This window comes from Siphateles boraxobius, unplaced genomic scaffold (assembly GCF_051911475.1).
Source record: "Siphateles boraxobius isolate OS27281-9 unplaced genomic scaffold, OSU_SipBor_1 61, whole genome shotgun sequence".
NCBI classification, from domain to species: domain Eukaryota; kingdom Metazoa; phylum Chordata; class Actinopteri; order Cypriniformes; family Leuciscidae; genus Siphateles; species Siphateles boraxobius.
The window spans coordinates 8,960,322-8,973,996 of record NW_027509188.1 but is presented as its reverse complement, the minus strand read 5'-3'; the positions used below and the strand labels follow the sequence as shown (position 1 = coordinate 8,973,996).

The 13,675-nt window shown below is 41.9% G+C and overlaps 1 protein-coding gene across 3 annotated transcripts in view; it reads right to left on the bottom strand.

Annotated features, from left to right (window-relative positions):
• Positions 1–13,671, bottom strand: part of LOC143718279 (uncharacterized) — a 30,076-nt gene extending 16,405 nt beyond the window's left edge. Inside the window, exons 1-3 of one of the 3 annotated variants that reach the window (XM_077209305.1) lie at positions 13,624–13,671; positions 13,102–13,185; positions 11,583–11,668 (exon numbers count right to left, since the gene is read on the bottom strand). In XM_077209305.1, the coding sequence (XP_077065420.1) occupies positions 11,583–11,604 (22 nt within the window). In that variant the 5' untranslated portion in view covers positions 11,605–11,668; positions 13,102–13,185; positions 13,624–13,671. Of the gene's footprint in view, positions 1–7,725; positions 7,786–11,582; positions 11,669–13,101; positions 13,186–13,623 lie in introns of those variants that run through there. The other 2 variants (XM_077209304.1, XM_077209306.1) reach the window with 2 other exon arrangements.
• Positions 13,672–13,675: the final 4 nt, after the last annotated feature.

The window sequence follows — 13,675 nt, the reverse complement described above, 5'->3', positions numbered from 1 at the left end:
AGTATTATGGTTAGCTGGGCAAATGCTTCAGAGCCAATGGAATTACTTTTGTTGCAATAATAATGAACGTAACTTTTCAAGAAACGAATGAAAAGATAAATTGAAACTGAATAAAATATCTTTGAAACTGATAATAAACATTCCCTTTCAAGGGAACTCGAGCTGCGTCAAACGCTGTGGGAACGCCCCTGCGTTGTGCGTCATGAAGCACGTATGGAATCAGCCCAATGGAGAGATGGAACGTCATAGGCGGGTGACGTCATCGACCAGGAAACTATAAAGCACCACATAAACACAAGCGCAACAGCTTTCTGTGCCTTCAGTCGCGCTATATGTGAATCTGTCCCTGTGTGAATATTGTCTGTCTTTACATACTCTGCACCACACAAACAATTTATATATATTGTGGCGGACTACTGTCATCCCGACATCAGTCGCCGCTGGCAACACACACAGCGCAGCTGGCCAGCAATCAACACACACACACCTGACAGCTATCTCTCTTCATCCCGACATCAGTCGCCGCTGGCAACACATACACAGCAGCTGGCCATCAATCAACACACACACCTGACGGCCATCGACCAATTCATCATTGGGGCTATATAAACACCAGTGAAGAAAGGCCAAGTGGGTTGTGTGATCTCCCAGACACTCACTAACGTCTGTTTATCCCTTTGTTTCTTACAGAAAGTGACTAATGAGAAGGAACCTGGAAGCCTTGACAAACTCTCTGCCATACAAGCCAACTCTCTGCTGTCTGGCTGAAGTTTGCCGTCTTCAATCCACTTTCTCCAGCACTCTCACCACAGGAGCACAAGAGCACCGATACTCCTACAGCCCTCACTATTGCACAACAAATAAAACACACCCTCTGGGTTTAACCACTTACGTGTTTTATTCTCCTTTTTCCCCAAGCGCCCGCTACAATATATATATATCAAGAGAGATATGGCGAACGAACAGCAGTTTAGGAAGTGTGTCCCTCCCTGCTCGCGTTATTTTACGAGTGGGGATACACACGTTCTTTGTGTTGTTTGTTTGGGAGTGCAGCATGCCCAGTCAGCTCTCGAGGGAGCTGATTGTGAGCATTGCGAGCGTCTGCCATTAAGGACGCTCCGCTCCCGCCGGGCGCTCTTCGAGGAGAGCAGTTCGGTGCGCGCTCCCCGCGGTTCGGGTCCCGCTCTTGCCGAGGCAGAGCGACGACGCGTATCGTGGGGATCGCAGATGGATCTCTCAGCGGGGTTATAGACGGGCTCTGCCTTATCTCTCCCTTCACCTGTGAGATCCAGTGCCTCAGTCCCATGTTCGGAAGCACGCGCTGCGGTTTCTTCCGCTCGGGCTGAGGCACCAGTTATAAATGAGGGAGATTTGGAGGATTAGCCATCTTACACTCCCGAAAGTGATGAGCTAGTGGAGGTATTAACAAGAGCCAGTGACTAGACAGGAGTCTGTTTCTAAATTCAAATTAGATGAGAGATTTTTCCGTCACGAGTGCAACCTCCACGCCGGTGCTTGCCGTTTTTTCCCGATCTCCACACTGAGGTGTCGAAATCGTGGAAAAAAAAACGGTGTCATATAGAGTGTTTAGTCCCCAGACTTCAACATATTCTAATATTGTGGGGGCAAAATCATATGGTTATTCGGCTATGCCTCGCGTGGAAGAGACGCTTGCGAGTTTTCTCTCCCTCGAGGCTGCGTCATCTGTTAAGGCACCGGCATTACCTCTTAGAAGCCTCTTAGAAATATTTCGGTTTTTGTGGGTAAAGCGTATTCGGCGGCGGGTCAGGCTGCGTCATGTCTGCATACTATGTCTATTATGCAGGCATACCAGGCTGACCTGCTGAGGGACGTGAGTGAGAGTGAGGAGGTCAGTGCTGACGTGGTTCGCGAACTGCGTCAGGCTGCTGATTTATCCCTGCGCGCAACCAGAGAGTCGGCCAAGCTAGTGGGTCGATCGATGGCAGCTCTGGTGGCCGCAGAAAGACATCTGTGGTTAAATCAGACAAATATAAAAGAAAAAGAAAAAGCTTTCCTTTTAGACACTCCTCTCTCCCCCCTGGGTTTATTTGGCGATGCTGTAAATTCTGTCATCGATAAATTCCAGGAGAAGGAAAAGCAAACAACAGCTTTTAAGAAATTTCTCCCTTTAAAAATTCATGTCCCTGGGGCTGCTGAGCGGGAGCAGCCCCGGCCGTCTGCGAGCTCATCATATAGGGCGCTGAAGCAGAGTGTCGCGTCTCGTGCTCCCCCTGCTGGACAGTGGGCTCAGCCGCGGCACTCTCAGCCGAAATCTCCCAGTAATAGAACTGATCTGAGGACAGTTATATTAGCTAAGAAGGCTTCGGCTAAGAAGAAGTCCTGGCGCCACGGCGCGCAGGACACTGAGGGTGGTCCCCACCGAGGCGGAAAGGTGTTCAGCTCTTTCTACGGTGCCCATTCTTCCTCGGTGCCCTCAGGGGCCCGTTCTGCCAACCCCGCCTTCATGCCAGGGCGCAGACGGTCCCAGCGAGCGATTTCCCGAGGGACGCTCGCTCCCTCTGAGGAGGGTTTCAGAGCGGTTAGACCAGTTGTTACAGGGCGCCAAAATTCAAGATGCTCTCTATCAAGCAGATCGTGTCACAAATCAGATCCGAGGACTGGTCTGTCACGATAGATCTAAGGGACGCGTACTTCCACATTTCCATCCTTCCACAACACAGGAAGTTCCTGAGATTCGCCTTCGGGGGCGAGGTGTACCAGCACAGGGTTCTTCCGTTTGGCCTAGCTTTATCTCCCCGCACTTTCACGAAATGCATGGACGCAGCACTAGTGCCCCTGAGGCTTCAGGGTGTTCGTGTCCTCAATTACATCAACGATTGGTTGATTTTAGCTGAGATAGAGCAGATGGCGGTTCGACATTGAGATGTCGTTCTCGTTCATATCAGGAAGTTGGGGTTGAGGCTGAACGCAAAGAAAAGTGTATTATCTCCTCAGAAGACCACATTTCTGGGTGTCGTTTGGGTTTCGATGCAGGCGCGGCTCGCTCCGACGTTTGGGTTTCGGTTTCGATGCAGGCGCGACTCGCTCCGACCCGCATCGTTTCGATTCTCTCAGCTGTGAAACAAGTAAAGCTAGGCCAGCTACTTACTGTAAAACAGTTGTAGAGACTGTCGGGTCTGATGGCAGCAGCGTCCGACGTTATACCTTGCGGCCTTTTGTACATGAGATCGCTACAGTGGTGGCTCAGGACCAAGGGATTCTCCCCGAGGGGAAATCCGCTCCGCACGGTCAAAGTCATGCGGCGCTGCCTTCGTGCTCTGGTCATGTGGAAAGAAACTTGGTTCCTATTCAAAGGGCCTGTGTTGGGGGCTCTTTGTCGTCGCGTAACGCTAACGACGGATGCTTCCCTCACAGGGTGGGGGCCGGTCACGAGTGGTCGTCCAGCCCAAGGGTATTGATATTTGATATTTGATATTGATATTTCACCCCCGCCCAGTATTGTGGGCTTGGCCTCTGAGGGGGCCCAGCTCATGAACTCTGGTCTCTCAACCGAGGTTGTTGAGACCATTCTTCACTCCAGAGCTCCATCCACGAGGAAGCTTTATGCCTTGAAGTGGAAACTCTTCACTTCTTGGTGTGGAGAGCACCTGCAGGACCCAGTTAACTGCCCAGTGGGTGCAGTGCTGGAATTCCTGCAGGAGCGCTTCTCCACAGGGCTATCCCCCTCCACACTAAAGGTGTATGTGGCGGCACTGGCTGCTTACCACGTCCCTTTCAGTGGAGTTTCTCTTGGGAGACACCCGCTTATAACTCGTTTCCTTCGTGGCACACTGAGGCTGAGGCCAGCAGTTCGTACGAGGGTGCCGGCCTGGGATCTGGCCATCGTATTAGAAGGTCTTACCCTAGCTCCTCTTGAACCTATCGAAGAAGTTCCTCCACTAAAGAGAATCAGAGATTTGCAGGCTCTGTCGGTTTCACCCTCGTGCCTGGAATTTTCGCCTGGCATGGTTAAGGCTTTTCTGCATCCTAGACCAGGTTACGTTCCCAAGGTCCCTACTAATGTTGTTAGACCTACAGTTCTGCAGGCCTTTTATCCTCCTCCATTTCTGTCGTCTGACCAGGAGAAACTTAATTTACTCTGCCCTGTTAGGGCGTTAGACGCCTATGTCCACAGAACTGCCCTGTGGAGGAAGTCAGAACAATTATTTGTGTGCTTTGGGCCACCCAAGAAGGGGTGTCCCGCGTCTAAACAGAGAATGAGCAAGTGGGTGGTCGAGGCTATCTCACTTGCCTATGAGTTGGCTGGTCAGCCTTCACCTTTGGCTGTACGAGCCCACTCTACCAGGAGTATGGCGGCTTCTAAAGCCTTACTGTCAGGAGTTTCCCTCAGTGACGTTTGTGATGCGGCTGGGTGGTCTTCACCGTATACTTTCATTAAGTTCTACGACCTAGACTGAAGTTCTACCCCTGGGGCACAGGTGCTCTCGTCCTCTGTGCGCTAGTTCTCACATGGCGGTCACTTGGTCCTATGGCGACGTGGGTATTAGCATTCCCACAGCGTTTGACGCAGCTCGAGTTCCCTTGAAAGGGAACGTCTCGGTTACGTATGTAACCCTAGTTCCCTTATAGGGAACGAGACGCTGCGTCATTCCACCATACTCCCGGCATTCCCGCTAGCGCTTCCTTCAGGCCTATCAGAAGCTGTTGCGCTTGTGTTTATGGGGTGCTTTATAGTTTCCTGGTCGATGACGTCACCCGCCTATGACGTTCCATCTCTCCATTGGGCTGATTCCATACGTGCTTCATGACGCACAACGCAGGGGCGTTCCCACAGCGTTTGACGCAGCGTCTCGTTCCCTATCAGGGAACTAGGGTTACATACGTAACCGAGACGTTTTTGACTATGTTTTTAATACACTCCATGTTTTGCTAACTGTTTTTTCCTTTTTCTTTCAATGATCGGAGCTTACTAATGTGCTTCCAGAGTTTTCATTTACACTTCTGAAGTTTTCGTTTACTGAGCTTTCGTTCGTCATTCTGGCACATATCTCTCGTTGGGGGCGGGGCTAGCAGCAGTGTGTTCTCATTCGCTACTGAGTTTTTGATTGACAGCTTCTTTACCTGGAAGTGAACACCTCAGTGTTGTTTACATGTGTGGAGGTGAGAGTCTGTAATTGGGGCTTTCTATTTATTTTAGTGATATACATTTAGGAGTTTTGTTTTTGAATTTTATCTGCTGCTACTACTTTGTCGACATAAGCTTTTAGGAGCGCAAGAAGTCTATTCAGGTGTAATTTTACATTAAAGTACTGTATATAATAGGCTACTAAAAATATTGTATAATGTCCAAAGTTTTTGGAGAAAACTTGTTTATTCCTGATGATTCTTCCGCAGTGTAGGGTTTGCTGGTTGTGCTGTTACAATTTAAAGAGAATACTAGTATACATGTGTGTGATATATTAACTAACCCATTTTTCATGTAGGTATAAACCACATGTTCAGCAACAGCCAGTTGTGATGAGAACAGTAAGGAAATGAACGATGGAGGGGAGTAATGCTTTAAAAAAAAATGTTGAAACTACAGACTGGAATGTTCTATATGATATGAGCGGTGATGATATTAATGAACTCACTTAGGGTGAATCCCAATTCTCTGTCTTATCCCTTCCCCTAAGTTTTGCATGTTCACGAGAGAGTAAGGGCTATCCAAATTCTCGTTTTGATCGAGGGGTAGGGCTAAGGGGAAGTGGTAGATACCCCTTAAAACCAAGCATTTTCGCGAGCTTACTTGAAACCAAGGGGTACCCCTCGATCAAAACGAGAATTGGGATAGCCCTTACTCTAACATGAACGTTCAAAACTAAGTAGGAAGGGGTAAGACAGAGAATTGGGATTCACCTTATTGTGTCACAGGATGTATAAACTTATGTGTGGACAGTGTTATACCAACAAAGACTGCATTGTTTTCCAAATAACAAACCGTGGGTCACCAGTCAACTTAAGGCACTGCTTAATGAGAAGAAGCGTGCCTTGAAATTGGATGATAAAGAGGTTCAGAGAAAAGTGCAGAGGGAGCTGAAGGTGAAAGTGAAGGAGGGTGAGGAAGCATACAGGAGGAAATTAAGGACAAGCTGCAGAACAACAATACGAAGTGAGGAGTGGAATTAGAAGGATTTCTGGATATAAGCTATCAAGTACTCAATGGCCGCGTTTCCACTGTCACTTCCGGCGCTTGATCGGGCCTCGTCTGGGCCAACGGCGGCTTGAGGAGTGGTTACGAACAAAGGCGGAGTTTATCCGAGTCTGGAAAAATCAGCCCGCGGATTATTTCATATACCAGCTAACATCAGGATTAAAGAGTTTTAAAAACTATTCAATCTCAAAACTCACTTTCAGACAGCAGTGAGTGTTTGAAATAACTTCTGTTTGTGATCCGATGTGGATTCTGATCACTGTATAAGGCAGAAATATTTATATGCGATGCAAAAGATATGAGCGCCAACCATTACCATAGTAAACATGGTAAATACGATGCTTGAAGAAATCAGACAAATCATATAGTCTATCACAAGCATGTATTTATTTTATCTGTCAGTACATCTCATCTCTTTATACTGGACTGATATCCAGATTTAGCTCCGCATATGTCATAAAATAAAGTCTGTTTATCGAGAGCTTCCTCTGTTTCTCCGACTGAAAATATGACTGAGTGGAGAGAGTGCTGAAGCTCCTCAGGTCGTATTTTTGGTGGCAAATTTGAAGAAATGGTTGTTCTTTCTAAATGTGATGTAAACCATAATGTCCTGTGACTATAAATAAACAGAAACAGACGCGACTGAATAAGTATGTGTGTCCTCTTTCTTTTGTGAAATAACAGTAAATACCACTTTATTTCTGTGACTGATGTGCAATCTTTACACAAGTTAATTAATTATGATCAATGTATTACTTATTATTGTAAAACTGTGGTAAAACATTGATGCTTGGGTTTTAAATCTTTAGATAAAAATGCCAACAAACAGCTGCTTTTATCATGTTCGATTCACAATCTCAATAGTTTCCAATGATTTCTTTATGTTTATGTGAAATGATGGGTTTGTGTGATGTTGTTCCAGAGAGACGTGTTACGGCGTGTTTTAGTGAAGCGCTGCAGAGCTACTGTCCCGACGGTGGAAACGCAGCATGGTTTTGAACTCAGTGCTACAGGTCTGAGGCTTTCAGCCCAGACCGGCCCGTTTAAAGCCCTGGCTCACACTGGCCCGTCAGTGGGAATGCGGCTGATGATTAGAACAGAGTTTGGACAGAGCCAATGAGTTCAATATGTTCTTCAATCGTTTCAGCCAGGGTTTGGTGCCTGACATGCAATTCTCCTCTTCTTCATCAGCAAGCATGTCTTCTATACCTCCGTCTTGCTCCATCTATTCCCATAGTCCCCACTCGGGTGGGCTCCATATTACAGTTGACAAGGTAGAGAAAGAACTTAAGAGATTCATCCAGGCAAAGCAGTCGGCCCTGATAGAATTAACCCAAGGGTCCTGAAAGTCTGTGCGGAACAGCTAAGTGAAGTTGTGGCGTGGATGTTTAATGTTAGCTTGAATCTGGGAGGTGGTACCAGTTCTCTGGAAGACATTTTGTCTTTGTGCCAGTGCCCAAAACTGGGATCTGTAAGGATCCCAATCATTTTAGACAGTGTCACTGACGTCACATCTGATGAAGACTTTAGAGAGGATAGTTCTGCCATACCTGAGATCTATGGTTGGAAGTATGATGGATCCTTTGCAGTTTGCATATCGGTCCCATGTGTTACGGGCGTTATGTGTTACATGTGGGAGTGGAGGACGCCATCATCTATCTCCTACATAGGGCTTATTCACATCTGCAGAAGGCTTTGAGCACAGTGAGATGTATGTTCTTTGATTTCTCGGGTGCTTTTAATTCCATCGAGCCAGGCTTACTCTGAAATAAGGTAATGTCAGCTCACATGGAGGTCCCTACTGTGACAGGGATCATCTGACAGAAAGACCACACTATGTGTGCCTACAAAACTGTAGGTCAGAACCAAGCAGCAACATTCTAATCTGAAAAATGAAGCCTACCCGGAAGTGCGAAAAACTGCAATACATCGAAAATCCGCTAGGGGCAGGTCCCAAAAGGGAGCAAATGTCCATAGACCCCATGTTAAAATGTCCATTTTCACAGCATAAATTCATGTTTTTACAGGTTGGTCCCATTGACTTTTATTGTATTTTTTGATAGGTTCCGAGTGCCTGACCACTGTGAGGGGGGTGAATTTTTTTCTAACTCGTTAGTTTAGATCGTATTTAGATATAAAATGTATGCCAAATAAGGGCGTGGTTAACTTTGATTGACAGCTTGATTGACAGCTGATAACAGGCTGCGCCGAGTGGAATTCCTGAAATTTGACGTCTGACACAACACACCATACCACCTCTGTATCCTTTCTGAACATTTGTATTGAAATATCGTACATAAAATGGGTTGCTCTTCTATAATCTGCACTAACCGACACTGTAGGAGTACTTCGCTCCATGTTTTCCGGGTAAGTGACATTCCACTACTATTTCAAGTAGTTAGCACTATTTAGCATCAATATTTGTGAGCAGTGTCTCGTACTGCAACAGTTAGCATTAAATCGCCCCAGATAAGTTAACGTCCGAGGTACTTTATGGTTATAACTGATGTTTGAAACACTGTAAATGCGTCTGCCAGCTTAATAATATAATATAATATAGCCGAATTTCCAATAAAGCTGTTCTCATTACCTATATTATTTTTGTCAGAAAATGGAACAAATAGCTATGATGTAAAATTATCTGAATTGATAGAGTTCGGGAACTGGGTGAAAGCTCTGTGATAGTGAGTTTAACAAGTAATAAGCACAAGAAAAGAAAGGAAATTAAAATGGTCAAACAAAACTCTTTAAATAGAAAAAAAGAGAAGCAGATAAATGACAATTCCGTGGAAAAACAAAAAAACTGGCGCGCATTCACACAAAGCCCGCCCTTTTACCCATATATGGATTGGCCAGAAGGTGGGCGGGGTTAGGATTTCCCAAGATTTTCAAAGATGGCGCCGCCCATACCCCCCATAAACGGCCTCAAAACCGTTATTCAGAAAGTCTATGGGTGACGTCACAGACGCTTTGTCCTTTTTTTTTTACAGTCTATGGTCAGAACTGACAGTCAGTAATGTTGGTGTGTCACAGGGGATGGGTTTGGAACCTGTCCTTTTTACACCTCTGACTTTAAGTATGAGACTGGGCCAGGCCGTCTCCAGAAATTTTCAGACGACTCTTGTGGTCATGTGATGTATAAGTGCAGGAAAGGAATAGAGGTATAGGAGCCTGGTGGAAAATGTTGTGGCCTGGTGCAAGCAGAACCATCTCCAACTTAACACAAACAAAACTAAGGAGATGGTGATGGACTTTAGGAGATTTAAACATGAAGTGTCTCCCATAAGAATTAATGGTGAGGAAATAAATATAGTCACCTCCTATAAATATCTGGGAGTGCACTTGGACAATAAATTGAGCTGGGCCACTAACATTGAGATGATGTACAAAAAAATAGCGTCTGAGATCTTTTGAAGTTCAGGGAGAAATGCTCTGTTTACTTTTGTCTGTTCTGACAGCAGTACTTTTCTACGCTGTTTTAAGCTGGGGAAGTGGAATCAGGATCAGTGACGTAAATAAACTGATAAAGAAAACTAGTCTTGACCCACTGGATGTGGTGATGGAGAGGAGAATTCTAGCCAAACTCTGTCATTATGTGTGAAACTGCTCACCCATTAAATAGTATTGTTGGTGCACACAATAGTACATTAAGTAGAAGGGTTGATTCCTCCTCGGTGTGAGAAGGAGAGCCATTTTAGGTCTTTTATTCTGCAGCAGTTAAGCTGTATAACCACACCCTGATTTGTAGTATGTGCAGAATAGTGTGGATATGTATACGTATAAACATTAATATGGATAGGTGTGTATGTAAAGGTATATATGTTTAGGGGTACATATGTGTAAATATATATATATATATATATATGTGTGTGTGTGTGTGTTTATGCATAGGGATGTATATGGGTATGTGTGATATGTATATTTTTGAAAATGTACTTATGTAGATACATGAACGTAGACTGTTTATTTGATATATTTACTTATTTTACTGTTTTTTAGTTACATAACTTTAATGACTTATTTTACATAATATATCAAATGTTTTGCTTTGCTCAAACTTTTTAGAGTGGAGTACCCCTAACAAAGCATGGCTGTGTTTCTGAATGGGTCATTGAATCATTGACTCTCACGATTCATTCAAAGCCGCAGATTCATTCACTAACACTGCTGTGTGCTGCAGTTCAGCTGTGGCTTTGTTGGACTTTGGAACTATCATATCAGTAAGTGCTAAATCGCCTCTTTGCACTTCTATAAAAGGTATATTGTCGAGAATGGCAGTAATGTTGCAGGATTTGCTGGCTTGTGTGGATGTAGTGAGTTTTGACTGCGAAAGATGAGGTAAAAAAAATGTTTTGCTCAATTTTTTTAACTATGCTCAGTATTAATGTTATTTTGAGGTGGAGTAGAATTAAATGAAACGCAAAACTCAGCATTTTGTTCGCGTCTCCCCTGTCACCCCGTGTACCCCCAGGGCTACGCATACACCAGTTTGAGAACCATCCGGACTAAGGGGTTGAGTCACATTGTTTGATGGTATGATATGTAAGTTGACAGTATTGATTGTGTATGGGGGCAAATGAATGGAGGTGTTTTTGAGTTTATGTTAATTAGGTCTTTGTATGGTGTTTTTGTAATTGGTAGATATTCAGATTATTGAGATAATTGATTGACTATATTGTCTATTTTTGTCTTTTGTTTTTGTCTTGTTTTTCTGTTGTTGCTGTAACACCTTAATTTCTCCTCGGGGATCAATATAGGAAGTCTAAGTCTAAGATGCATTTAGAATATAAATCTTGGAGTTACGACTGCAATTTTAATTTATGTTATAATATAAAGTTAATTATATAATAAATTATATTATAACATTATTTTATAATGTTATTAACTTTATATTAATAACATAAATTAAAATTGCAGTCGTGTTGCAGTCGTAACTCCAAGAGTTATATTCTTTATAACTCTTTTTTGCTACCGTCTATACCATTCAGAGACACATATAACTTCTTACTTGCTTTTGCTTGTTAAAAGAGAAAAAAAGTTTTGGTTACAGTTTCAGAAAAAATTATTTCTGGAGTTGGAAAACGTGTTACTGATCAATGAATGTAGAAAGTTGAAGTTTGGCTTGCTGAGGATTATGAAGTAATGATAATGCATGACATTTAGATGCAACTGTAATAAACTGTAAATTATAATTAAAAAATATTTATATAGTTTTAACTAAAAATATGTGAGCTGAGCTATAAATGAACAAAAAATACTCATCAATTTCTGTTAAGAAAATTATTCATGAATTCTTTTAGACAAATCTTATTCATTGTCAAAACAAATGTTCATACATTTAATTCTCAGTCAGTCGCCTACTCAAAAGAATTTCTCTAATTCAAAACAGGAAAAGAAAAATACTTACTTTTAAAACCAGTGACTACCATTGTGGAATCTCATAGTCCACTGTGTTTAATATTTATTTAGCAAACCAGACCAGGCATTGATTTTCTGAAATAAATTAAGAGACAAAACAAAGATTTGCTGTGATGAAAGTTTTACCAAAATGACTACCATACTCTATAACCAGCAACATCAGGTAACACTTTATATTACGACCCGCAAACAGCTGCGTAAGTAAACTGAAATTACGATGTACGTTTCTGTAATTATAGTGTACCTAAGTGTAGGTATAAGGGAACAATATGTTAAGTTTTGGGTAATAAAGGGGTACAACCAGATATACAAGCAAATTATTTATAATGTTTTTATCACATTTCTGGCAAAATATTCTTGTGCAATGTAGTTAGAGGGTAATTTTGACATCTGTGGGTTGCAAATTAAACGTGTATATATACATATATATATATATATATATATATATATATATATATATATATATATATATGCTGGTTGTATGCACAGTATGATAAAAATTGAATTTATTGGCTTTCCTTACTAAACTACTTAACGCTAAGCAAAAAAAAAAAAATAGTTTCTGCTATGATTTTAGTTTAGAACGTACCATGTAGTACTTAGTACTTACCTTATCACATTGTATTGCAATGACACTTAAATGTCAGGGCAAATATACTGTGTAATTAAAACTTTTTTTTTTTTCTTAATAGGAATACCTTTCTCTGTAATTACTGTGCAAATAGTGTTGTTTCCTATTGTTACATAGTAAGTAGTGTTTGTTACCCATTTCAACTGTGTATTTACAGGGTAAGTGTAACTCCTGCGGGCTGTAAATTAAAGTGGCGCTTGTTACCCCTTTGTTCTGTGTAGTTACAGGGTAAGTGCAGTAAATATACAATAAAGGATCCCATTTAATTTCTGACTGTTATTTTTTTTTTTTTATTCAAAACAAAATTTCAAAGTATTTATCCTGTAACTACACAGAACATGGGGGTAACAAGCGGCACTTTAATTTACAGCCCGCAGGAGTTACACTTACCCTGTAAATACACAGTTGAAATGGGTAACAAACACTATTTACTATGTAACAATACGAAACAACACTATTTGCAGAGTAATTACAGAGAAAGGTAGTCTTATTAAGAAAACAAAACAAAAAAACTTTTTAATTACACAGTATATTTGCCCTGACAATGTGAAAGTTTGTATATATGTATATATGCATATATGTGTGTGTATATATATATATATATATATATATGTATGTTTAATTTACAACCCACAGATGTCAAAATTACCCTGTAACTACATTGCACAAGAACATAAATAAAATAATTACATTATAAATAATTTGCTTGTATATCTGGTTGTACCCCTTTATTACCCAAAACTTAACATATTGTTTCCTTATACCTACACATAAGTACACTATAATTACAGAAACGTACACCGTAATTTCGGTGTACTTACGCAGCTGTTTGCGGGTCGTAATATAAAGTGTTACCCAACATGATAATCACAATCACCTTTAATTGCTGAGCCAACCATACCCATGATTGGGTTTCCCACCAGAGATATTCAACACAGACTGAAAACGGTGCCAACCAACTCTGTGTTGGATGATTTACACATTTAACTCTCACACACTAGCTTTTGCAAGCCTGCATTTAAGGATTAAAAAAAAATCACTCAAATATAGCAAGTAACAAATTTAATTCAGTTCTATTTTTCCTCGCTCTTCTGTCGGTCAACCCTTCAACTATCTCTTACAACATTGAACAGCTCTTTAATTTTTTTAATGCCCTTACAAATAAATCACACCTCAGTACACACGATAAAGTATATTTGTTTTGAAAAGGCTAATAGTTCATTCTCATGATGAATAGGATTTCAATGTTTAGTCTAAATAGCATGAAACATATACAGTATCACAAACAGCTATTGTAGACAATACTGCAAAAATGGATTGATTGATTGATTGATTGATTGATTGATAGTAACACTAAAGCATTTCATTCTTTCAAGCATTTAAAGAGGGAGGGACTCACCTGAAATGAGTTTACATGTAGTGATCTTCACCCAACTAGACTGATTATATTT